This window comes from Rhyacophila brunnea, unplaced genomic scaffold, assembly GCF_057557595.1.
Source record: "Rhyacophila brunnea isolate RB1 unplaced genomic scaffold, BYU_Rbru_1.0 scaffold_2, whole genome shotgun sequence".
Classification (NCBI taxonomy): Eukaryota; Metazoa; Arthropoda; class Insecta; order Trichoptera; family Rhyacophilidae; genus Rhyacophila; species Rhyacophila brunnea.
Window position 1 is genome coordinate 50,414,776 of NW_028232859.1, and position 25,216 is coordinate 50,439,991.

General features: G+C 35.9%; 1 protein-coding gene across 1 annotated transcript; it reads left to right on the forward strand.

Moving 5' to 3' along the window:
* Positions 1-2,625: 2,625 nt before the first annotated feature.
* On the forward strand, positions 2,626-23,886 carry l(3)76BDm (trafficking protein particle complex subunit 8 homolog l(3)76BDm). Its single transcript, XM_085946856.1, has 17 exons — positions 2,626-2,973; positions 3,407-3,565; positions 5,939-6,227; positions 7,010-7,160; positions 8,709-8,918; positions 10,906-11,118; positions 11,243-11,343; positions 11,932-12,180; positions 12,914-13,196; positions 13,670-13,855; positions 15,194-15,497; positions 16,566-16,863; positions 16,950-17,136; positions 18,384-18,588; positions 18,679-18,908; positions 19,030-19,880; positions 22,958-23,886. Exons 1-17 carry the CDS (start codon positions 2,826-2,828, stop codon positions 23,211-23,213), a joined length of 4,320 nt encoding a protein of 1,439 aa, XP_085802982.1. The 5' UTR covers positions 2,626-2,825; the 3' UTR covers positions 23,214-23,886.
* The last annotated feature ends 1,330 nt before the right edge of the window (positions 23,887-25,216 follow it).

Here is a 25,216-nt window from a genome sequence, read left to right on the forward strand (position 1 = left end):
GGCATGGCATTCCAACAGGAAGGAAATGTTTGCAATTCAATCTCAGGTACAATCAATCATAGGATCAGATCTGCTTCTGCAGACAGACAACAAAACAGTGGTGCCATACATCAACAACGAGGGCGGCACAAAATCTGTCACCCTCCTAAACCTATGCCGACAGACACTAGTATTTACCAGTCTAGCCAACATCATGTTTACTACATTATACACAACTGCGTGGCAGATCATCTTTCCCGCAGACAACTCATTCCCGAATGGCACCTCATCAACACCGCAACCACCCCCCTGTTTCTGTTCCCGAGGTGGATTTATTCGCAAGCGAAACAGCACATGTCATTGCAACGTATGTGTCACGAGACGTTACAGACAGTGGCGCGCTGTTTCACGACGCCTTCAGCCGAGTGTATGACTTCAGATTGGCGTGAATATTTCCCCCACCAAACTTAATTTCACGAGTCCTAGCGCACCTGAACTCAGAAAAAGGGAACTACTTACTAGTGGCACCGAGCTGGAAATAATGCTTTTGGGGAGTGGACTTACGAAAAAGGGCGATAGTACCTCCTTATACAATGCCGCACCTACATACGACACTAGTAGGTATGGAGACCAACCGTCCACCTCCAAGGACCCAGGACCTGTTCCTTCAACTATGGCTAATTTCGGGTGGGGTGGAAATAACATCAAATTGAATGGTGGAAGAAAGGGCACTCCTTACTTTCAGATGGCGGCCTTCGACTCTAAAAACTTACAAACCAGCTTGGAACAAATGGAAGACAATGACATGAGTAACAAGAACCTAATGGATCATAATAGCCCTCAACGAATGGAATTGGCCAGATACCTAGGCAACATGCACAACAAAGAGGGTTTGTCGTACAACACCATCCTGGTGCATAAGTCAGCCATAACCACTTTTTGCAAACCGATTATCATTGTAGATATCAGCATCAACGTGGTAGTACAACACAATATGTTACAGGCAATTTCGGTACATAAAACGAAACCCGTCAAACCACCGGTTTGGGATCCAGGACGAGTGGTAGATCATCTTAGGAAAACAACACCGGTGGAGTACAACCTATTCGAAACCTCTCGCAGGACAGCTACCTACTCGGCTGCTTCTCGCATCGGGACGAAGGGTTCATGGCCTCACACTACTAATAGTAGACAATGGATTGGTGGAAAAACGTGACTACATAATTGTATGGCCAATGTTTGGCGCAAATACAAATACCGCCAAGCATCGTCAATCGGAATGGAAGCTAAGCGCTTCCACGTGTCAAAACATCGACCCAGTATTATTCTGGTTACGGAAACTCGTCTGCATGTCAAACCCTAGGAGAGGGGAAGGTAGGGATATTTCGGAATTATTTATATCTTCAAGAGGATCACCAAAACCAGCCACCAGGACAGTTATAGGGAATTGGATAAGGTCAGTACTGTTGGAAGCAGGGGTACAAGAACCACCAGGCAGTGTCCGCTCAGTGGTGACTTCCTTAAACTGTACATATACCCAATGATAATCTTAAAGAGAGGTATCTGGCGTAGTGAGTCAACATTTCACGACAACTACCAGAGAACGATGGATACACCACCATCAGAAGGGGAAAAGAACCCATTAACTTCTCTATTCAACCATATACATGGAAAGTCACGATGGTCTTTTACCTCGTCAATGAATCATTGTCACATACAGGAATTTGGCATACCCAACACCAGGTGATAACAAACAGATATCTCAAGGACTTCAAAGTCAAATTCGAATAATGAAAGGAGTTTTACCTACCAATACAACTCTTATTATTCATGTTGACTTTGAAGTCCAGGTAACTTCTACCTGGTTCCTTGAGTCATATCATAATGAAGACAAAAGAATCCCAAATTACATACATAAAAAATTTACGCGCGGGTATGACCAGTAAATAAAAACAGGAACGACCAACGACAAGAAAAGGGAAAATAAATTAGTAGAATATATCCTCACGCGAAGAAGAAAGAGCAAACCCTATCTCAAGGACTTCAAAGTCAACATGAATAATAAGAGTTTTATTGGTAGGTAAAACTCCTTTCATTGATTAATAATCTATAATATACATAATTCAAGTAAACTCTATGGTGTAAATGTCTATTGCTTCATATACACTCTATGACGATCGGTCATATATATGTCGAAAAACCCGTTTCTTATGTTGGCGTCCTATGTCACAGAGTGTAAATAGGATGTCATAGCTGTCATACAATATGTATGTATAATATGTCGGAATGGCATAGATTTGATCATAGACACTAAAACGCTCTTAGCATATATGTACCCGATCGTCATATAGTCTATTTGAACCATAACATATTAATATGAACACCTCACGATATATAAATGCTGAATAATGCTTATCATCTGAGAACGGTTTGATTTTCAATGATACACTGAACCAAACGTCAAAATTCAAACCATTTCCGGTATACTTTCAACTCGTACAATTTGTACGTATATTGTCTATGGTTTAATTTGATTTGTTTCGTTCAGGTTGAAAGATACGAACCTTTAGTACCGGTCATTGACTATTTGGTACCGGTGTTACCAGTCTATCATACCATAGATATCTGTTTTTTTTTGGATTGAACAATGTTCACAGCTGACAGCTGATAATATGTCGAATCCGCGGCTGTCATCATCACTTATTTAATAATGTTTACTATTTTATTCCAGTGGAATAAAAATTGTCGTTATTAAACTCTATGCATTAGAATCTTCGCTAACAATTTAAAACACATATATTTTTGTGTAACGGTCACTGCGGATTGTTTTTATTTGCGCTTTCACCATGGCTCAAACACCGCAGGAATTCATTCAAAATGCATTTTCTCCCATGGTTGCAGTGATGAATAGTACCTTAGTCGATGCAATTGTTCAGAAGAATAATCTAAATTTCGTGGAACTGCTTCAACCTTTCTGCCGCCTCAATGCTGAAGGTATACTTGTGTGGTTAATGCTTACAATACAAGGCGAAAGTCATATCTGCACTAACTAAACTGAATCACTATTAAATTTGAAATTGTGAATTCACAATTTCAGTCATAGATTCTCTCCATTCTCTTTTCATTGGAAATTTCACAACTCACTTGTCGGGGACATCTTGTAAAGCAAACTACATTATTTAATCCAGATGCCATCACGGTTTAGGATTTGATATTGAAATAAAACTTTTATGCATTTTGTGATCAAGTTTCGATAATAATACTTCGGTGATTATATTTCAATGAGTGTTTTAAAACGTAAATAAACATTGATTTTATAATATGTAATCACTGTTTATATTTTCAATTGCGCTTCATATAGATATATTTTAAGTGTTGTACCTCAATTAGTTTTTCCCTGGATTTTAATTGATGTTTTTTTCCATAGGTCATGTAAGAGATTCATCGGGAACACAGTGCACAGTTCGAAATTTGAAGCTGACTATTTCCAATGTAAATACACGCCCTCCTCAGCCTATCTTGGCTCGGAAGTTTTTAAACGAATCCGTCAATTCTACATATAATGGCACTGTCAATTTACAATTAGGTAAGAAGTTCAAGCACACAAATTCTTAATAAGTCTACCATTCAATCTTTTATCTAAGTCTTCACTATCAGCGTCAATCGATCGATTGCTAAACAAAGTCCAAATCTAGCTCCCCTCTAGTTATTTCTTCTACTCTTCGTCATCACATAATTTGGTCTTCATTGATCAATTACCTCTAGTGTTCATTTCCCCTGTCACACTCCAGCCTGAAAGTATAGGGAAACCCACGAGGTTGCTACATTTCCCTCAGTGTCGCATAAGATCGTTTGTGGAGCATCGCTGCTAGTTATCACATAGTTCAAATAATCATTGAACATTTTTAAATATCCATTGACGTCCTGCACTGTGGAATGGAATACGACGCGACGTTTATAGAAGTCATATTTTGGATTAAAACAATATGTTCCCTGCTACTTGTGTCACGGTGCGAACATATTGCCATTAGATAGTGTCGTCTCTTAAGGCATAAAGTCCACTAAAGCAGGCTTACGGGGCGCTCGCGCATTTTCTATGTGAATCATCGAAAATACAACGTAATCAAATACGCCAGCGCACACTGGATTTGACGACGCACTGTGCCCGCCTGCCCCATGAGTCACCGTTTTTGGCTTCTCGTCGATACGAATTAACGAAAATACAACGCAGTCCATTCATTGAACAAGGCAAGCAAAATCACGCTCCTCGAAGCGTCGTCGATAAGACGGGCGAGAAGCCATTATTTAAGAACAGTGAACTCTTTGTTTAATTATTGCGTGTCCGATATTAATTATAAGCCCCGAGAAATTTAATAATATTTTTATTGCTTTGTTATGAGAGACGCTGATAATAATAATTATTTTGTGCTCCTTGAGCCCCTTATTACATAGGTGAAGGGTAATGCGCAGGTGGGAGGGGGCCTACTCAGTAGTGAGCGCACCAAACGCTTTTTTGGTGGGCTTTATGCCTAAGACTTAACTCATTTCTATATATCTAAATCGAAAATTTAAAAAATAAAATTGTTTATATGTGTTATATCACTAACATGCAGTGGCGGCTCGAAGATTTTTAGGTGGTGGGGTTTAGCCATTAATTATTAAATATACATACCTACCTACTTTCTCATATTATACATTATGTACCAAGCTACTTATAATAATATGATTTTATTAATGAGGAAATGAGTATTTTTTCAGAATAAATATGATTATCTGAGTCGTTACTTAATCACATCTAAAAAGCGTGCTTAAAAATAATAAATGAATTAATAATAATAATTATTATAGACATACCATTATCAGTTTTGAATAACGACATACAGCGAGCATTTTTACTCACCTAGGGGTCATTTGATTCGCTCCCCAGTATGCATATACTAACGCTAATGCATTCACATACTTTGTTGAAGGAGATTTATACCGCGGTGACGGGATGGGACTGGGTGGGAAAAATAAACACCATAGCTTTCTTAATTTGTACATAGGTGTCACCATGAAATAGGGCGTATTTAATTTAATTAATTATTTTAATACCACGTGATCATCATTATGTTATTATATAATTTACAATCATTGCTTCATTTATTTGTATAATAATAATAAATATCTCTATAAAATTGCGACTGGTTTAGATGGATAAAATAAATTAAATAGGTCATTTAATCATGTAATTAAGTAGGTATATTATGACAATGATACAAATATTGGACGTATATTTTTGACATGATAACGATGTGGGGATGGTCCCTACGAACCCTTAAGGTAGAGCCACCCCTGCTAACATGTATTAGCTAACATGACATAATATGAACAACACAGGATACAAGATATTAAAATGTAATATACTTTTCTGAAAATTCATAATTTTTCTAATATTCATGTTTCTGAGGCTGTTCAAAGATATGTAATTATTATTGCTTCATTGTGTTTCTTCACTGTACTTGTGGCTGGTTATCGCAGCGTGCTAAACTCATACTCTGGGAATGTCCTAAAACGTGTACTGTAAAAGGAAGAACTACTCCACTCGCTCCAAGCTGCTCTTGGGCCCATCGAGTCATCAGACCTAGTTGTTGTTAAGGACAACTTCATTAAAAAAAATATGTGGCAACATTAGGCAAGCTAGAGGATCCAATCACTTAGTCGACTTGATCGCTTTTGTCCTCTTACAATTATTGTGATCTCTTTTCTCCATATTAGCATAGTGAAATCTAACTCAATTTATACTAAATCCAGTAAGCAAATGCAAGTGCTCGGCAAACTATGTCTTGGGTGTTTGCTACGGAGACTTTCCAGACCTAATAAGTTTTAATTATATTATTATTTGAATATCAGCATAATATATCAATACATACATTGTATAAAATTTTGTTTTTTTCGGTAACATTGCATTATGTTTCAGGTAATTATCAAATTGATATACCAAATGCGACTCCTTGGTTTGAGACCTGGCGTGAGACATTCTTCCATGTTCAGTTTCCGTCTGACCACGAGTTCACAAAGCATTTTGTTGCATGTTTACTTGTTGCTTCTACCTCAGAACAGAATCCGTTGGAAACAATGGGGCACATGGTGCAGCAGTTGTCTCAAATGCAGAATGTCACACCGCCAAAGTTACCAAAGTGGTTCAATACCAATGTGCTTCGGTGCTATGTTTTGCTTCATGATACTCTGGAAGGAAATTTGGATAAGTAAGTCACATCATTCTATTTACCAGTGCGTGCTGTGAGTTTTGCTTTTAAGGATGCTCTTAAAAATTACGTAATATATATTGTAGACTACTGTGAGGTCACAAAATATTTATGTGTTTTACTCGAAGCGTGGGTATTCGTGATTGTTTCACTTATATTACTACACTACTGTCATCTCATGGCCTGTTGTAGTGCTAAAAAGAATAATATATATATTTGAATATAGAATTATGTTCAAAGCAATTATTTCCACAATTAATAATATTAATGAAATTATTAAAATGGTCAGTTTGTCTTCTAAAACCTTCCAATGTAAACTATTTAATTTAATTTTATTCAAGGAATTCATAAGATTTAAGAATGTAACATTCTTTCATTGAATATACATAATTTTGAAAACACTTCTGAGAAATATATAACCACTAGAAAGAACCTTTTTGAGAAAATGTGTCCCTATCTAATTGCGACGAAGTTAACTACTGGTTTTACAATACCCTCTGAAACGCTCTATAAATTGCCGTAGAAATACATATCCAGAACGAATTATGCTCGCAATCCAAGGTCTGACTGTATTGACATTTTTTTACAATGGACAATAATTATGATGACGGCAATGCTATTTTCCTTAGTTTTGCTCATCCGTCGTCCACTTCAAAATAATGTTTTTTAAATTGTAACTGCACGGAATACTTGTGCACATTTCAGGCTTCATTTTTTGTAAAATGTAAAATTATAAAGTAAATAAGATTATTAAATACCGCACAAATTGTTTTTGTTTCCAGAGCTGAAAAGTATTACGAATCAATGAAGCATACATACGGCGCAGGAAATTGCTTTTTTCTGACAATTAATTCGCGAAACTTGAATGATGCAGATAAAAGTGTGTTACCTGATCCATGGAGCAAATTTTTGATAAGGCGACCTGACTACAATGTAATAGTTTTTGTTATTCATTCATTATACATAAGTAAATTAAAATTATCTCTCTCTAAATAGATAGGCATGTCGCTATAGTTACGTTTATTATATTAAAAAAATTTATCTATGCTATTTTAAAAATATTTTTGCTGTTTCAATTTTTTTTTTGATTATTTTTTTTCATGACAAGAATTCGGTGATTATTGATAAAATGCAATTTCATCTTATAACTGATAATTATTGGTCATTAAAAATATATCAACATTTACCAAGATAAAGCGTATTGGTATCTGCTTGGATTTGTTAATAGCTGATTATCATTTTGGCCCATGTCTTTGTTTCAAATACAAATAATTATAGTGTGTATCAATAAAAACTGACAGTTTTAAATTTGTTGCCATTTTGCTCTAGTGTCACTTTGTCATTTCAAATTTGACATACGTAGTGTAGAGAAATTAGTCATAATTTTATATAATACAACTGGAACCTTAGACTATAGATACATCTAGACGCCACCCGTTGCATTGCTAAATGAAGCCGCGTGCCTTGCGTTTGGTTTGTGAGCGAGCGAACGCATTCGTCTACAAATGTTCGAGACCATAGACCATTTCGCTAGTGCTCGCCCAAAGTGCTCGCACTAGACGCTCAGAATTTAAATATAATTTTCTATTTTTTTACGTTATATAGTATTTTTAAGCGGTCAAAATGCAACCATTAGATAAAGATATCCATAATTTAAGTTATTTTAAAGAAACACTAGGTCACTGATATTAAAATATATAATAAAATACAAATAAATTATCACGAACATGTATCAACTTACTTATGAAAAGTAATACCATCTTCTTGCTTATCAGTACGGCTACCACATTTTAAGACAACACACAGAACCATCTTTTCTACTTAATTAATCAAAAATATTTACCACTGACTTTATGTTTAACACAAAAAATATCAATTTTAGCAACACGAGCTCGCAAGTTATCGACGCTATGTGAAGCGTTTCGCCCCGATTTGATGGCGATACTTTTGGAAACTGGCTTGTAGCTAGTAGACCTTTTATCTTACTCTAGCGCGTGTCGCAGAGATTGTAAGGGTGCCGAATACTTTCTCACTCGCACTCATGCATCGTTTTTGTTCAGGCCTTGACTGGAACGAATCATAAAAAAATATTCTTAAAATAATGGTTCAAATACAATTGTGCAGTGAAAAGTATGTGATATTTTCGGATGAAATTAAGTGCCATCAATCAAACAAAAAGGTTACGATTATAAGCAAAACTGCCAAATTTTAAAGATTTAAGATCTGAAAACCAAAACAGTCAATTCTTATTGAAACACACTTTACGTGTAATTATAATTAAGAAATAACATTTTATCCAGTCAGTAATATTGGAATCTGTATAATATCGATCCTTTACAGTGGATATTAAGACAAATATTACTTTTCAGTATGTAGTTATAAAATCAGTTGGGACAACTCTTTCAAGAATTCACGTATATACTTCTAAAGCTCATAATATTATATGATGAACATATTATATTGACCTGTTTTTCAAAAAAGGATGCCAGTTCAGACAAAGACAGTCTTCCTCGAACGCCGGCAGACACGAGTGCAGTGTCGAGCATGCCGACCAACTTGGGCGACATGAGCACGGGAGGTGTGCCAACAGGGGGGATGCAGGCGATGGAGGGAGGCGCCGTCACAGTTCAGGTTCACCCGCTGAGTCCTTCAGAGGAGGCTGGCGCCTTTGATGTGGCCAATAGCTTGCAGGTTTTTATCTGCCGCTTTCTATCGTTCCTTATTTGAATGCTTCTGAATGTTGCTGACAGCAAAAATTATTCATCCAATGTGTCTGATTATATTTATGTGAAATATTTGTGGATACATGGTTTGTTTCGAATAACAATGTTCTTCTTTGAGAACAATTAATTTATCTGATGCCAGAGATGCAGTTCTAGATATTAAAAAGAATGTCAGTGCATAGTCAGAAAATGAGTACATAAAAAAACAATAAAACCAGTAGCTCATAACACAACTGCTAGAATTGGTCTGCAGATGAAGATGTTAACTTACCTCACACATTTGAAACCAACTCGAAGAGTATTTGTATTATTTGATTCACAAACATTTTGTTTACTATCTAAAATGTATAGTATTCAAATATATAGTGATTCTTTGAGATTACCTAGTTATGTTCAGACAACGGTGATTAATTTTAATGAAATAATTACTAATATATCTATGCTTCAATGATATTGAAGAGAAACTACTCTACTGAACCGAGCCTACATAATATATGTATGCAAGTGAAGCTAAAACAAAAGACTTTTTGAACTAACAATTAAATTGGCTGCAAATCATTACGCATTGCTGATTCATTTTGAACAAACTTCACACTATTAATGTATTGCCTGTATCTGTCAAAACTATAAGCATTTAAACATGTTATTCGATTCGCTCAGACAATTCCATCAATTGTTAAATGTGCAGCGACTACCCAGATATACTCTGAAACTATGTAAGTATTTGTATTATTAATTACTACATACATAACCATTTCGACATGACTTAATTAATTATATTGTCACTTAAACGTTAATTGATGTGCTGACAATTGAACGAATAAAAGTGCACCTATGACCAAATTCATTAAATCAACTTCTAAGTTAAATATGTGATTGTAAAATGTAAATTCTGCATAAGTGTTTTCAACATTCTGTAAAAGAGATCTTGTTCTTAAATGAAAATATTTTATGAAAAATATTGACACATATTACGTGTGTTGATATGTTAGTGTTTGAAGGAGGACACGTATATGGGATATAATCCAATGTCAAGAATAATGTGATGTGAAAACTGTTACAAACGCATTTTTTAATTATGTCACCTGTACTCGTTTAATCCTCATTATTTCAATCACAATACACTAAAAATTATAATGTAAATATAGCCTATCGACAGTTATTATTAAGACAGCTAAATATGTACTCATTTTAGCTCATTTTTAGCTCATTTTCTATGGCTGGCCTTGCATGCATGGATTTATAGAGTGTGTATACGCGCTTGAGGCATACATCCGGTTAAGTACATACATTATATTGTGTAAACTTTCTATCAGAGTTTGTGATTGACTCATAATTTTGGAGAGGTTGCAACATTTTGAGTTCTATATTGATGGGAAAGACATGGAACCATAACGACATATATGTACATCTTTCTTATAAAGTCTACATGTTATTCAGGTTTACTTCACAAAGATAACCAAACTTATTCGTTTCAGACCATCACATGGTACCTAGCCCTTGAACCGCAATAATTAATTTTTAATTGCTATAAACTTTTGACTAAATGTACCTAAATAAACACCTACTATAGATCCACCAGTATAGTTGTCCACTGAGTGAGGTCGCCACATGCCAACATTTGACAGATCATTCAATACTTTTTATACTGTCATGAGCTTAGTTCTAAATTTGCACACCTGACGATTTATGATGGTATATTTATACATACCTATATAGGAAACCATTTTCAAAAATACATTGCTTATTAATTTACAAGATGTAGGTACTATTAGAAAATAATTCTAATATATTTTTGGTAGATTCAGATATTACATTGCTAGATTAAAAAAATCTCTTATGACAATCGATAATGCAAATAAAATTTAAATGATTACAGTTAAACATCATAATTCGATGAATTCAAAAAAATCTATCCACAATAAACCGTGCCTGTCAATTAAATTTTATTGCAGTCTGAATCCATGGTGACCAGTATTGAAGGGGAAGGCGGAATAATCAACCCGAATGTTTGGGAGCCGACATCACCCAATGGAGGAATTGGAATTATCCACGGTATCGGTTTAACTTCTCAGGACATAGAAAATATTAGAAACTTTGTGCAAGACTTTGCATTGAAGGCGTTGTTACCATATTTTGAACGCCAGATATATCAACTTCAAGATGTGGTAAGCACAGATTTGGTTTCATAGTATTATGTGATTAATTGTTGATTTCAAACGTATATATTTAGATTTCTGCTTGTTTATTTGTAAATTCATTGTTTATAATTTATGCATGCTTTTTTTTAAGATATCGAACAAGAAAGGAGTGAGCCGTTCTCTTTTGAGTGCTACCAAAAGATGGTTTGGTACAAATAAGCCAGGCACAAATGCACCTGATAACTCTATAGTGTGAGATTATTTTCTGATTATTTACTCGATCAAATCAGTGATTATTTAATATGATATAACTGATACAGAATGAGAACGACTTGGCGACGTCAAATCGACTTTGTCATCTGGACAAGTGCCATCTTGGCACCAGTAAAAATGCGTGAAGCCATATACGTGTTATGACTCGAAACAGTAGTCACCAAAAGTCTAATATGGAGACCTACCCTTAGCTTAGTTCTTTATGTGGCACTTGGTAATTTACAAAATTTAATGATTAATTTCATATAAAAAGAACAGTTCGATTGTGCAATATCTTGAAATTCCAATGGGGCAAATGTCCTTAATTTTTTATAAACAGCTGTCTCAGGACAATTAATATTTTTGTACAATTATAGTAGATTTTTCTTAGCCTAAAGTGCCAAGGATGTTTCAAGACATGACATATGTATGCATTTCAGTAATATCTACTGGCGCCAAGATAGCAATCAACCAATTGTCCTGACGTTGCCAAGTCGACGGTTCTAATTTGTTGTAGACCCAACTGATATATACTTTACTGCATTGGTGTGTCCGTTACTGAAGTTGAATTGAATAATATTTCTACAGATACATAGGTGACTGTGCAGAGCTCCAGCTCAGGCGATTAGGTGACATCTGGTTTATGTTGGGCCAATGGAATGCTGCATTTCAAGCATATCATACGGCAAAGCGAGAGTATAGCGCCGACGGAGCCTGGCTGTGCTACGCGGGGGCGCTCGAAATGGCAGCCCTCAGCGCCTTCATGGCAAATGAGCCTTCCAGAAAGACTTTTGATTATATGGAGGAGAGTATCATGACCTACATGAATTCTTGCAGGTGTGTTTTACATTCAACGTCTACTCATCTCTTTCATTACTCATTTTATAATTGAAAATTTAAGCAGCTTCATTGAATAAGTTGAAGAAAACCTTGTCTACTAGACGGAGCTAAATTATATATAAGTGAAGTTGAAAAAGAAGGACTCATGACGAGGATGTTTAAATTAGCTGCAAGTATAAAATGTGAGAATATTACCAAGGAAAATCCAGAAACTCTTATTTCGTCATGGGTCCCTCTGGCTCAAATCCCGAATCTGGCAAATGCACATGTTGTTTTTAAATTTGTTTTCGGATCCAGAGTATGGGCCTAATAGGTTGAGCAAGTGGCTTACATCCATTTCTCATAAAAACAAAAATCTTCGAATACAACTTGCACTCTGTGGAAGCTCATATTTTGATCCTCTTAGAAAGCATTACAATGCAAATGTAGTCTGGAATGATAGACCCTATAGATTATTGTATATGGCACCCAAATTTACGGAACCATTATTATTTATAATATTTAGATTAACAACCACAAATATTGTGTATATCATACATAGGTACTTTTATTACGAGGCATCAACTGCCAAAGAAAGATGACACCTATAAAAATGCTTGAATCCACCAACTTTGAAAATATTACTTTACAAAGGTGCTATAATATTATGTGATACTAATATTTCAGAAGGCCACTCTGTGAATCTATCGCATATTAGGAGATGAATGAATACCAATAAAATTCTTTTCAGAATGCCGCAGTATGCAGTGAGGGCGAGCTTGCTGTCGGTGCAGTGTCTGGGCAGTCGCGGTCTGCACGGGGAGGCGGCCAAGCAACTGATCCGGATGACTTCCGAAGACTGCGATTTGCGCAGCGCCCTCCTCTTGGAGCAGGCGGCGCTGTGCTTCGTGGCCGGCCCGCCCCGCAGAGCTCTGCCTCGCAAGTACGCCTTTCATATGGTGCTAGCCGGGCATCGTTACTCCAAATCTGGTCAGAGGAAACACTCGCTTAGATGTTACCGACAAGCTTATCAAGTGAGTGCATCATCAATCTATTCAGTCATATCGATAAGCATAATATTTTCTGCGTACTTAAGTTTTTTCACTCCATTGTTTTGACAAAATAACTAGTCAAAGTTTTAATCTATATATTAACTCATTTAGTGCTAACACTGCGACTGGTGCGTTTGGAGTAATTGGCCATTAGATATAATTAACGTGGTAATTAGCAGTGATTGTGTTAAACAGACTGCTTCAACCAAAAGTATTAATTAGGTAGCTGAGGATTAACATGATCCAAGTATAGAAGAGGTAAGCGAGTTGAGTGAATCGACCGAGAGAAATATGACACGTAATTTTTTTGGAAAATCAGTAGCCGGTATATTTTGCTCCTTAACACTATTTATTCCCGAGCCCATCAATAATTTTATAATGCTTTTTTAATCCTCTAAGAAATTTATAGTAAGGCAAAATATAGTAACAGTGAATTTAATTTGTTAATTTCAAAGGTATATCGAGGGGGGGGTTGGCGTTTGGCGACCGACCACATAGAATTTGCAGTGGGCCGATTGGCGGGGCAGGTCAAGTCGTGGGAAGCCGCCACCCAAGCTCTGTCTTCTTTGCTCGCTCCCAGATCTTTACAACCCCCGCCGCAACAAGCCGCTTTTCTAAGGGAATATCTGCATGTTCATCAGGTACATAATTTTTTTTTTTTTTAATTGTACTTAGGTCAACCAAAAGAATCACTCACTGAAGAATACAAAATGAGATTTAAAATGAAAGAATAAGTGATAAAAATGTGCACAAACTGTTTGAAACTCAACACACAAACACTCCACGTGACCGTGCATTGCTATTTCCGATAAAAGAGAAAAAATCTCCCCACAAACATGTCCACACCAGTATTGGAAACTGTCATTCACAAAAATATGCCAGATAAGAAAATAAGCAAGATGATGGAATAAAATGCTAATTTTTTTCAAAATTGATAAGAAAAACAAAAGCATAAGAACAAACTATCGTTTAAAAAAAATGTGTTATTATAAACATCATTTTTACAAGAAAGAAAGATGGAAAAAGAATTTTGTATTTTACAACTAATTCTTAGAATAGGTCATAAAATTAAAAATTAATGCAGGTAAAAAATTTGGTTGTCATTTTATATGTAACATTTAGTAGTGTATTACATAATTATAATATGTGCATATATTTGTCATGATTTATCTGTCTACAACGCAGCGCAAGACACACACAGACGCACACAGACGCACACACATTATCTATATCTGCTGCGCTTTGAACACACTGAACGTATTGAGCGCATTGACAAGAACCTGTAATTTTTTCCTAGTAAGATATAAAGTACGTCAGACCGGCACGTTGACTTTCGAGTGAAACTGGTGTGATATTCTAGCTTTATTATGAGAAGTTTTAAGCTGTTTGCGGTGTCGAAAAACGCTAGACTTAACACGATACGCCAGATGGAAATTTCGCAAGCTAGATGGCTATGCTGGCCGCACGGCTTAAGCGTTGGACTATCACGCCGTGGCCTCAGGTTCGAATCCTGGGTCTGGCAAGTTTATTTTTTCGTTTTCCTCGATCTATCGTCTAAACATTATGGTCCCGTCACAAATATTATCCCGATTTTCCGTTTTTCTTGAATATTTTTCATTTCGCTTTCGTGGAATCGTTTATGATACATACATACAGACCCTTCAGTCGCGTCGTTTTGTTTGCACAGTCGGTCAATGCTCAGGCTTGCCTCGCATCTCGTATCACGAATTTTTATAAGTCGCAACTAAATTGCCCCCCATGAAGAAAACTAGAACTCTAGCTGAGAAACTGAAAATAATTCAAGACGTCTAAAAAATCCAGGAGAAAAATGAGTTTTTTTAAAATAATTTTTTTTATATATCCCACATTTATCGTTTTTTTTAGGGTCCCTTGAAAACCGTATAATCGGTGTTTCACTATATTTGTAGGTCGAGGTTTTAAAATAAAGCATTTGTAGACAGGAAATGTTTCTTTTATAGCAATGGATAGTCCACGAAAACGACCAGCAGGGCATTCTCCCTATTCTTCCCGTACCGATCCTGGACAGCAACATGACTGCCGTTCTGTGCGGAGGGGAAACTCCCGCCATATCGCCGGGCCGGTTGGCCGCGTCCGGCACTCCGTTGATGTCCGCCCCCCAGTCTTCCGATAAGCCGTGGGGCTCGCTGGAAGAGATGCTTTTATACAAGGCGAGAGGAGCTCCGCCGATGATCTTCAAGCCCTCTCTTTCACTCTTCTGCAGCACTACTGACAATTCAACAAACCCGGTCGCTCCTCAAGGAGGTAAGACAATGCTCCTTTCCGTAGGAAATTTACCAAGTATCGATACTTACTTTCGATACTATAGTGTTAATACAATTCTACAGCCTACCACCATACAAATATTCATTAGTTGTATGAGTCAGAGTATGGACCTAATAGGTTGAGTAAGTGACTGACATCCATTTCTCGTAAAAACACAAAATCTGTTAAAACAAACCTCCAATCTGTGGAGGCCCATATGATATTATTAGGATCGCACATGGTCGAAAAAAAAATTGATAGCAATTTTTATATATAAACAAACAAGCAAGCTCAGTCCCACATTGAAAATCGTTTCGTCCAGGTTAATAGTCATAAATCAAAACTGAGTGCAACATGCGCGTATAGCAAGGCCTTGCGAGGATAATGACTCTCTCACTCTCCAAGCCAAAATGAATGTCGTAGTGCGACATTTTGGGATTATACCTGCGCTGCATGTCAGGTGAAAATAGTTGCATGTGCCTCCTGATGTTTTTTTCAAACTAAAAAGTCGCATTCGACCAATCTGCGGAGCTCCATTTGGCAACGTGTGTTTTGGGAATAACAAAGACATCACATCGACGTATTCGACACGTTGCGGGCGAGACGAGTTTTGATGTGAGAGTTTGCTTAAAATTACTTGCGATATTGCATCCATTGATGATATTTTGAACAGAACCCAACCTGTCGAACGTAGATAATAGATAATGCAATGAAAATCCATAGAGAAAACCACTAAAAACAAAGCACATGTGATTTTGACATTAGTCGAAAATGTGTATGCATGTAGAAAATGATAAAAAACGTTTCTTTGAGTCATGCGGGTGTTGATGTAGCGCGGTACGCGTGAGGTGATGTCATTGTTGTTCTGGTGATTTCGGTAAATTTTGCTGACAATGTTTATAAGTTAAAAGTGTGCTACAGGATGGGACCTGTCAGTCTGATAACATTTTAAATACCAAGAAAAATAACTTACTTTTTTCCCGTAGCGGCAGCTTACGGTGACAGCACGTGACATCACATAACGTGATCATAATGTATTTGAACCTTAACTTGCATTTTTTTTTTCAGAACCTATCCACGTTCTAGTCCACCTTCGAAATCAATTACAAATAGACGTAACCATAACTGATGTCCAGCTTCTGTGGCAGTTTAAATCTCAAAAGGGAAACTCAGGTACAGAAGGTGCGAGCGAAGCCGTATTTTCAAACGAGAGCTGCGTCACAACAGCTAGAGAATACGACAAATCAGTTGTGGTGACGCAGAAAGTTCCCATTCTCGTCATGTACAATGATAAAGTGACCAGTGTTTCGCTCAGTTTGACACCCTTGCATCCTGGAGAACTTTCGCTAGTCGGCGTGGCTTATAAGTAAGTGCATTCTTAGTCAATAGTAATTGTTTGTAATTTTTTCATGCAACACGAAATGTGTGACAACCATTTTTTTTTCTTTGAAGGCTTTGTAATCCAATACCGGTGGGAGAAGATGCTATTTCCGCAACGGGAATGTCAGTTTTAGGAAAACAGGTATTCAACATTCGAGGTCCCAAGTTAAAAGGTGTGAAAGAGAGTACTACTGAATCGCAATACGGCATCGATAGGAGACTGGACATAGTTGTCGTTCCACCTGCACCTTGTTTACAGGTAATATGTTATGAATATGTTTACATATCTTCAGTGTTTTGTAAAAAGGGCAAATTAACCAAAATGCTATTTTACAGGAGGATGATTTTTAACTATTGACATTTATTTATTTATGACCTGTAGATGATTATAAATATCTAACAAATTTATAATAAAGCTTAGAAAGAATACTGTCATTATAATAGGCATTATTATATAATATTTTAAAAGGTCTAATATGTCACATTCGCTTTTTATTCGTAATTTTAATTAATTTAATTTTGGTCAAGTATCGTTTTTCAGTACTTTCCTGTGGAGATACAAATTCGCCGTTTTTACACAACAAAGCTAGTGGGGTACATATTGTATTTTCATTAAAATCTTGATTTCGCCAAAATGGTTGATTCGTCCTTTTTACAGAACACCGACGATATATGGCATCTATTTAATTCATATTAATCCGAATATAAAACATTGCATGCGCCCATGGTAGAGTGACGGTAGAACAATTATTAACGGTTGACATCAAAGAATTTCTTTCCAATCTGAAGATAAAAATACAGTCGAACTAAGATGTAACGAGGAAACATTCGTTGATATTTTAGTTTATGATTTTCTTCATACATTTATTCACTTTTATAACGAGCTACTTATCGAATATACCGAGCTAAAAATCGTCAAAAATTTTCTTAAAACTGTTAATGTGTTGATCGTTTAAAAACATTTCGACCCTAAGCAATAGAATCCAACCGGACAGGATGCCGCCAGGATCGGATTACGTTTATGACACTAGTTAAGTGTCTAAGTACCTACCTAATTGATATTTTCGCCGACAATATTGAAAAAGTTTCCACGCATATGATTGAAATTGCATGTAAAAAATCCAAGGTTTGTGAAGTCAGTAGGTACCTACCAGCTTTCATTACAATAAACAACTTCTTTTGTAGTTTATAAATGCCATGCTTGTTTTGGGAAAAAATTCTAGTTGTGTATTTTTGTATCTCTATTTTTGTGTTATGTGACCGCTCATTTAAAAATACCTATTCTATAACGAGTAACTCTTATAACGAGCAAATTCAGTCGGTCCCATCTTCCTCGTAATAACCAAGTTCGACAGTATGTATTTTATTGCCAGATCTGTATTTAGATTTGTAAAACATTTTATGCTTTTTACGTACCTGTAGAACTATGAAGATATTTCAGAATATCCATACGACACGATATAGCAAACAACTAAATATATGTAATATTGTACTTTTCACTTTAAGGTGACCTTCACTGAAGTCAGTCCACAATTATTGTGCGGTGAACTTCAAAGGGTGAATGTGGAATTCCGCAATGCAGGCCGAGTGGCTTTAAAGTCTTTGTACATGGCGACATCGCACCCTCAACACATTTCATTGGCGGTGGAAAACGATATTCCGTTTACGGCTCTTTTGGAATCGAGATACTTGAAGCCACCGCTCATACAAGGTGAGGTCCTACATAATCATTTGGATAATAGTAATTTTATATATTGACTTCTGGATTTAAGTTTTGTATATATTTTTGTCTGTTTCGTAGATGAACGTCAACAGACAATGGATAGAGAAAAGAGGATTAGAAACAGACATTGTGTGAAAGTTCTGGAAACATTAGGAGCTGGCCAAGTGCATACGGCAATCCTCTGGTTGCAAGCTCCTCTCCAAACCGGAAGTCATGTTTTAAACACTCTGTTTTATTACGAGAACAGTCAAGCTAATTCTTTGCCCAAACACAGACTTTTGAGGCACACGTGGAATATTCAGACACTGGTAATTTTTTTGGATAATTATAATCAGTATTGTTTTTTGTTTGGTAGGTATCTGGAATACATACATTTATTAATTTTAAATGATAAGTATAAGTGAATTAAATTATTTCTAAATGTTTTAGGATTCCGTTCAAGTTTCGGCAACACCGAAGCAATCGTTGAGGCCAGATAAAAGTAATACAAAATATGAAGAAGCTCTTAATATTCCAGTTCAGGTTAAGAATGCCAATCAAATACACCACGGGATCATTACCACGGTGGCGATACAGCAAGTGTCGTTACTCAGTCAGAGCTGGGCGCTCCGCGGGTTCGTACCCATCCATCAAGACATCAAAACCCTTCACAGTCAAGAAACGTTACATATGATAATGCGCGCTAGGAGAAGTTCGACTCAGAGAAAAGATGATGAAATTGTTTCGTCGGACGTCAGCCTCGATCACAATTCCAATATTATCTCGATCAGAGAGAAGCCTTATTCAAATTTTGTTACCGACTCCGCTTCCCAGTTCGACGGGAGCGAACTGTCCAACGAAATGTGTAATTTAATAGAAAACACTGCCTTAGATAATCAATCGATCAATTCAACATTAATAGTGAGATGGAGAGCTGATATCACCGAAAACGGGGGACTTCAACGAGTCGCTGTCGGTCAGCATCATTTGAATTTGAATAAATTAAATACTAAAATGTCAAGTATCGCTTCCGTCGATACACTGAGAGGGAACGAAGCCGCCCCGATCAAATTATTCGGAAGCGAGGCGTCTCCCGGGGCCCTCAGCAGTTCCAGTAAGATGAGCTTGACCGAAGAAGATGAGAGACTCGTCACGTTCAGCTTGGAGCACCGACTGGAAGTCGGACACAATTTCCGACGACATCGCATATGCTTAGTTCCTGTCAAAGTCCATTTAGTGAATTGTTCAACTAAATCTGTTGTGGCTATCATTTCTACAACGGATACCTCAAGTCCAAAAAGGTAAATATATTTGTTCTCTCACTACATTTACATATGTACATAATATTATAATATTTTACTACTGAAGTAACAGTTCTGGGGTAGCAATTTGGCATGTGTTAGGAGGTTTCAAAAAACCACACAAATTACATGCTATCAACCATGTGTAGTCTAACCACAGTTGTGCATTTCGTAATGAATAGTTTCCTTTGTTTTTGTAACTGCTGGACATTTTAGAGGTATACAACTTTGAAATGAAATAAAACACATAAAATAATCGTGGTAATGGTCATGGTATTGGGAATGGGACGATTTGGCACCGCGAACTGGCCTCTGCCGATTGGCCTCCGGTAATTGGCCGCCGGTATAATCGGACGCCGGCCCAATTGGACGCCGACCCAATTCGACGCCGACCCAATTGGCCTCCGCGAGGATTGGACGCCGCACAGTTGAATTAAATGCGCAAAGGAATAGACGTACGTTACTATTTGTTGGAGTAAATAAGCAAGTCAGTTTAATATGCTTCTATCTTCTCAGTAGTTGTACCTTATACATTTCGCTCTTGACACATTTTTAATATAGATTGAGAATAATTATTATGCCTTATGATGTTTATTAAAAGAAAATAATTCTTCCCTCGCTAAAACTTAAAGATGTGCATAATCAATTAATTTATTGTCTATACATGGGTACTTATTTATATTTACAACAAATATTAAAAATAATGTTAGATGTTAGAATGAAAATAACATTATATTTCAGCGTTTTATCGACTTAATATTATAATAAAGCTTAAACATGTATATTATTATGCATAAATGCGTATTTTAAGATAGTATGAAATTACAAACAAAATATTAAGTAAGTTATCTGCTAAATATAAATGTTTCAGTAGTTTGATTGATAAACTACTTAGGTACTGGGTGCCGGACGAAATCCCGAAGGCCGAAATCCCGAATGCTGAAATTCCAAATGGCTGAAATCCCGAAAAATAAAAAAATACAAACATCAATAATTGCGCAATAGTGAGCGCAATTTCTGTAAGAGAGACAAATCCCATTTTTGCGGAAAATGGGTTTTTCCGATTGCGACAGGAGAGACCATTTTGTAGAACGAATGGATTTTGTGTCTCTTGCAAAAATTGCGCAATTATTGATGTTTGTATTTTTTTTATTTTTGGGATTTCGGCCTTCGGGATTCCGGCCATTCGGGATTTCAGCGTTTGGGATTTCGGCTTTCGAGATTTTGGCTTTCGGGATGTAGGCTTTCAGAATTTCGGCCATTCAGGATTTCGGCCATTCGGGATTTCAGCATTCGGGATTTCGGCCTTCGGGATTTCGTCCGGCACCCAGTACCTAAGTAGTTTATCAATCAAACTACTGAAACATTTATACTTAGCAGATAACTTACTTAATATTTTGTTTGTAATTTCATACTATCTTAAAATACGCATTTATGCATAAAAATATACATGTTTAAGCTTTATTATAATATTAAATCGATAAAACGCTGAAATATAATGTAATTTTCATTCTAACATCCAACATAATTTTTAATATTTGTTGTAAATATAAATAAGTACCCATGTATAGACAATAAATTAATTGATTATGCACATCTTTAAGTTTTAACGAGGGAAGAATTATTTTCTTTTAATAAACATCATAAGGCATAATAATTATTCTCAATCTATATTAAAAATGTGTCAAGCGCGAAATGTATAAGGTACAACTACTGAGAAGATAGAAGCATATTAAACTGACTTGCTTATTTACTCCAACAAATCGTAACGTACGTCTATTCCTTTGCGCATTTAATTCAACTGTGCGGCGTCCAATCCTTCCGGAGGCCAATTGGGTCGGCGTCCAATTGGGTCGGCGTCCAATTGGGCCGGCGTCCGATTACCGGAGGCCAATCGGCGGAGGCCAGTTCGCGGTGCCAAATCGTCCTAGACCCCATGGTATTGGCTTTACTGGAAAGATAATTTTATGCCATTTGTGCTTAAATATGATTTCGGGCATATGGGCACGGTGCCGCGAGTCTAATTTTAACCACTTTTTAGAGCAGCTGGGGCTGTATATTGGCAATAACGCAGCGAATGTTTGCTCCCAAGTCGTCTATAGTTTCTGGTTTATCGGCGTAGACACGTGACTACACATATCCCCACAGAAAATAATCCAAAGGTGCTAAATCACACGATCATTTTTGAAGAAATATTGACCAATAATTCCACCAGCCCATAAAGCACACCGAATAGTGACTTTTTGTGGATGTAACAACGTCTCAATAATGGCTTGTGGATTTTCTTCACTTCAAATGTGGCAATTTTGCTTATTGACATAGCCATTCAACCAAAAATGAGCCTCATCGCTGAACAAAATTTTGTGGACGTATGAACCACGTTAACAATGTGTGAACCACGATTTTCAAAATAAATTTGCACAATTTGCAAGTGTTGTTCTGACGTAAGTTTATTTATGGTGAATTGGCAAACCAAACTGAGCACAAATCATCTGTCAGCTGATTGGCTGTCGCTGGAAAAAGTGTAGCCAATTCGAAAAACAAACTTCTAAAAAAAACACCTTTATATAGGTAGACTATATAGTAAAATAAAAATATGTCAGGTGTTTCTCTCAATATGTTTCCCTCTTGGGAAATTTCCGGAATTATAAATTGGAAAAGGAAAATTTCACCCTTAATCAAATTATGGAAAAACTGAACTATGTACCTATTAAAAGATTTCAACGGTTTCTCCTTATAAATCATGTAAATTATTATAAAAAGTAATATTTTCATACAATTGTCTCAAATTTATTATATTATGTACTGAGGTATAATAAAAAAGTATGTTTGGTTTGAAAATTTAAAGTATTATGCTTACAACACTATGTATTTTTTTTAATTTTTCAATTATTGTTTCTCCGTAGTTTCGCACTGTCGTTAATTATCTTTAATGTTGAATATTCAATTTTTCACCACACTGATGAATGAAAAAGTTTCAGTATCACTGCAATAAATGAAAAAAAAAGTGTCAGAATTTAAAAACTATTTTGATCAATAGAGTTTAACTTAATCAATGTTTTTTTAATTTTTTTTAGCGGTTCAAATAATAAATGTAGCGGTGTCGCATGGGTGGGTGCCGGTGGAAACGATTCGGGAGGAATTCAGGTGCCTCTGGCGGCTCTGGACAGTGCCAATGTTCCGCTGCAAGTCGCATGCACTTTCCCCGGAACTTACTCCCTCGGAAACATCTTGAAAGTTTCCTGCAAGATAAAGCATGAAGAGGAATTCAGCGACTCCATCCGACAGGGTCATAATGCCTGCTCCACCCTAATTGTGATTCAACGAGATTGATGAGACTATTTACTATATTCTACTTTTTACTTTGATCACAATTATTGGTCATCGAATATTTTCGAGCATCTCTGCTCTGCGTAGCAATGTCAATCGACGTTTGATATGAGGCACGAGCCATCGACGTAATATTGGATTATCTATTGGTAAAATATTCATCAGATGTACGCTAGCCGGTGTAAATTCTTGTCGTATTCCAATATTATCGATAACTACAAACTTGATTTACATCTACAAATTAATTTATACATAAATAAAATAATTTTATGTAACTCATAAAAATGGTGCAAACTTTATCTACTGTTTAATTTGTGTTTCACAATTTTATCGATTAACATTAATAATATTATTCTGTACATATTGCCTATTATTCAAGCTAGAAATGTACAAATTTTCTGGAATCGAATACCTATGTATTGGTTCTGTATTTATATCATTCACTGTTAAGAGTAATTGCGTTTCGAATAATCTCAATCTTTAATTTGTGTAAATATGATATATGTTTATTAGGAACTGGTTCTTTAGCCGGCACCGGAGTGAAGTTAGAAATTATACATCTCATGTAGCCGAGTGGAACATATTATCATTTTATTATTTATGCAAACGTCCACCGCTTTACTATTACAAAAGCCAGTGGACTGCCGCATTTTGTCAGTGTAAATATAATAATATTAAATAAAAAAAGAAAAATGTCTTGTCTATGGTCTTCCGCCAACGATTAACAGTAGAGAAAATGAACTATAATTATATAGTGATTGAGAAAAAATTAAGTCTACTTGTTGGTTTTATTTTTAATTTGATGCAATTAGGTGACAGTAGGTTAGATTCCTATATGAAAGCGTATCATTGGTGACATCATCGTAATGCCTGCTGAATAACCAGTTACCAATTTTTAATGATAGCTTCTCATTCCCATCCGCTTTATACTAGGTAGATATATATATTATATCTATATTTCCTTATTAAAGTGATACGTATTTAATTCAGCACTGTTGCAGTTTTCAAATATAATATTCATATCAGTTAAAATAATGGCACCGATTAAACCCATGTTTGATTCGAATATAATTTATAAATATTACATTATATTGTTTTGTTCTCAGTGTAGTAGGGGCTTTCCACATACATACATAGATCTGCTGTCAACAATACTATTGTTGCGACTAAAATGCATATAAATATAAACACATTCCGTCATAATAATTTTAACATGCATGTTTAAATTGCAGAAAGTTAGAAGCCTTTTAACTCTCATTTCTGCGAAAGTTCAATGCGTATTATATATTATGGTTCATTTTGATGACAATAAATCTATGCATGTGTAATTGATATACAAATTATTATACAACAGTGGTTCTCATGTGCGGCCTTGGTGGCCGCATGCGGTCACCTGCGCTTTACAGAATAATATTTCAAAAATTTAATTATAAAATTATGAAATTGGTTTTACACATGACTTGTCTTAAATTTCTTTCCACCCTCAAATGATCCTTAATGTTTTTTGTGATGAGATCATGTGTGAAATAGTCCGTTTCTGAGAATAAAGTCAATTCAAAGAATTGGCAACGATTGCTTTATTAATATTGTCGATTTTTCCTACTACTGTACCTACTGTGAAAGATCATTCAGTGTAATGCACTTTATAAAAAACACATATCGAAGCCAGTCGACAGATGTAAACTTGGAAGCAGCCGAATGCGGCTCGCATTGGAAAAAAGGAGTATTGAGGAAATTCCATTTGCATTATTTTTAAATAAATAGATATGTACTAAAATGTTTAAATGTCTTTTATTAAATGGACTTGTCTATAAATAAATTGATTTTTTTTTTGGGAAATAAAATTTAGCTTTAATTTTTTCACTCATTTTCAATCACAACAAAAGTGAAATTAAGTGCGGCCACAGTTAGATTTCACATGAGAACCACTGTTATAGAATTTTTTTTTTTTTTTTTTTTATCTAATATAGTATCACAAAACTGTCTATGAATTGGCAGTTTTTCTT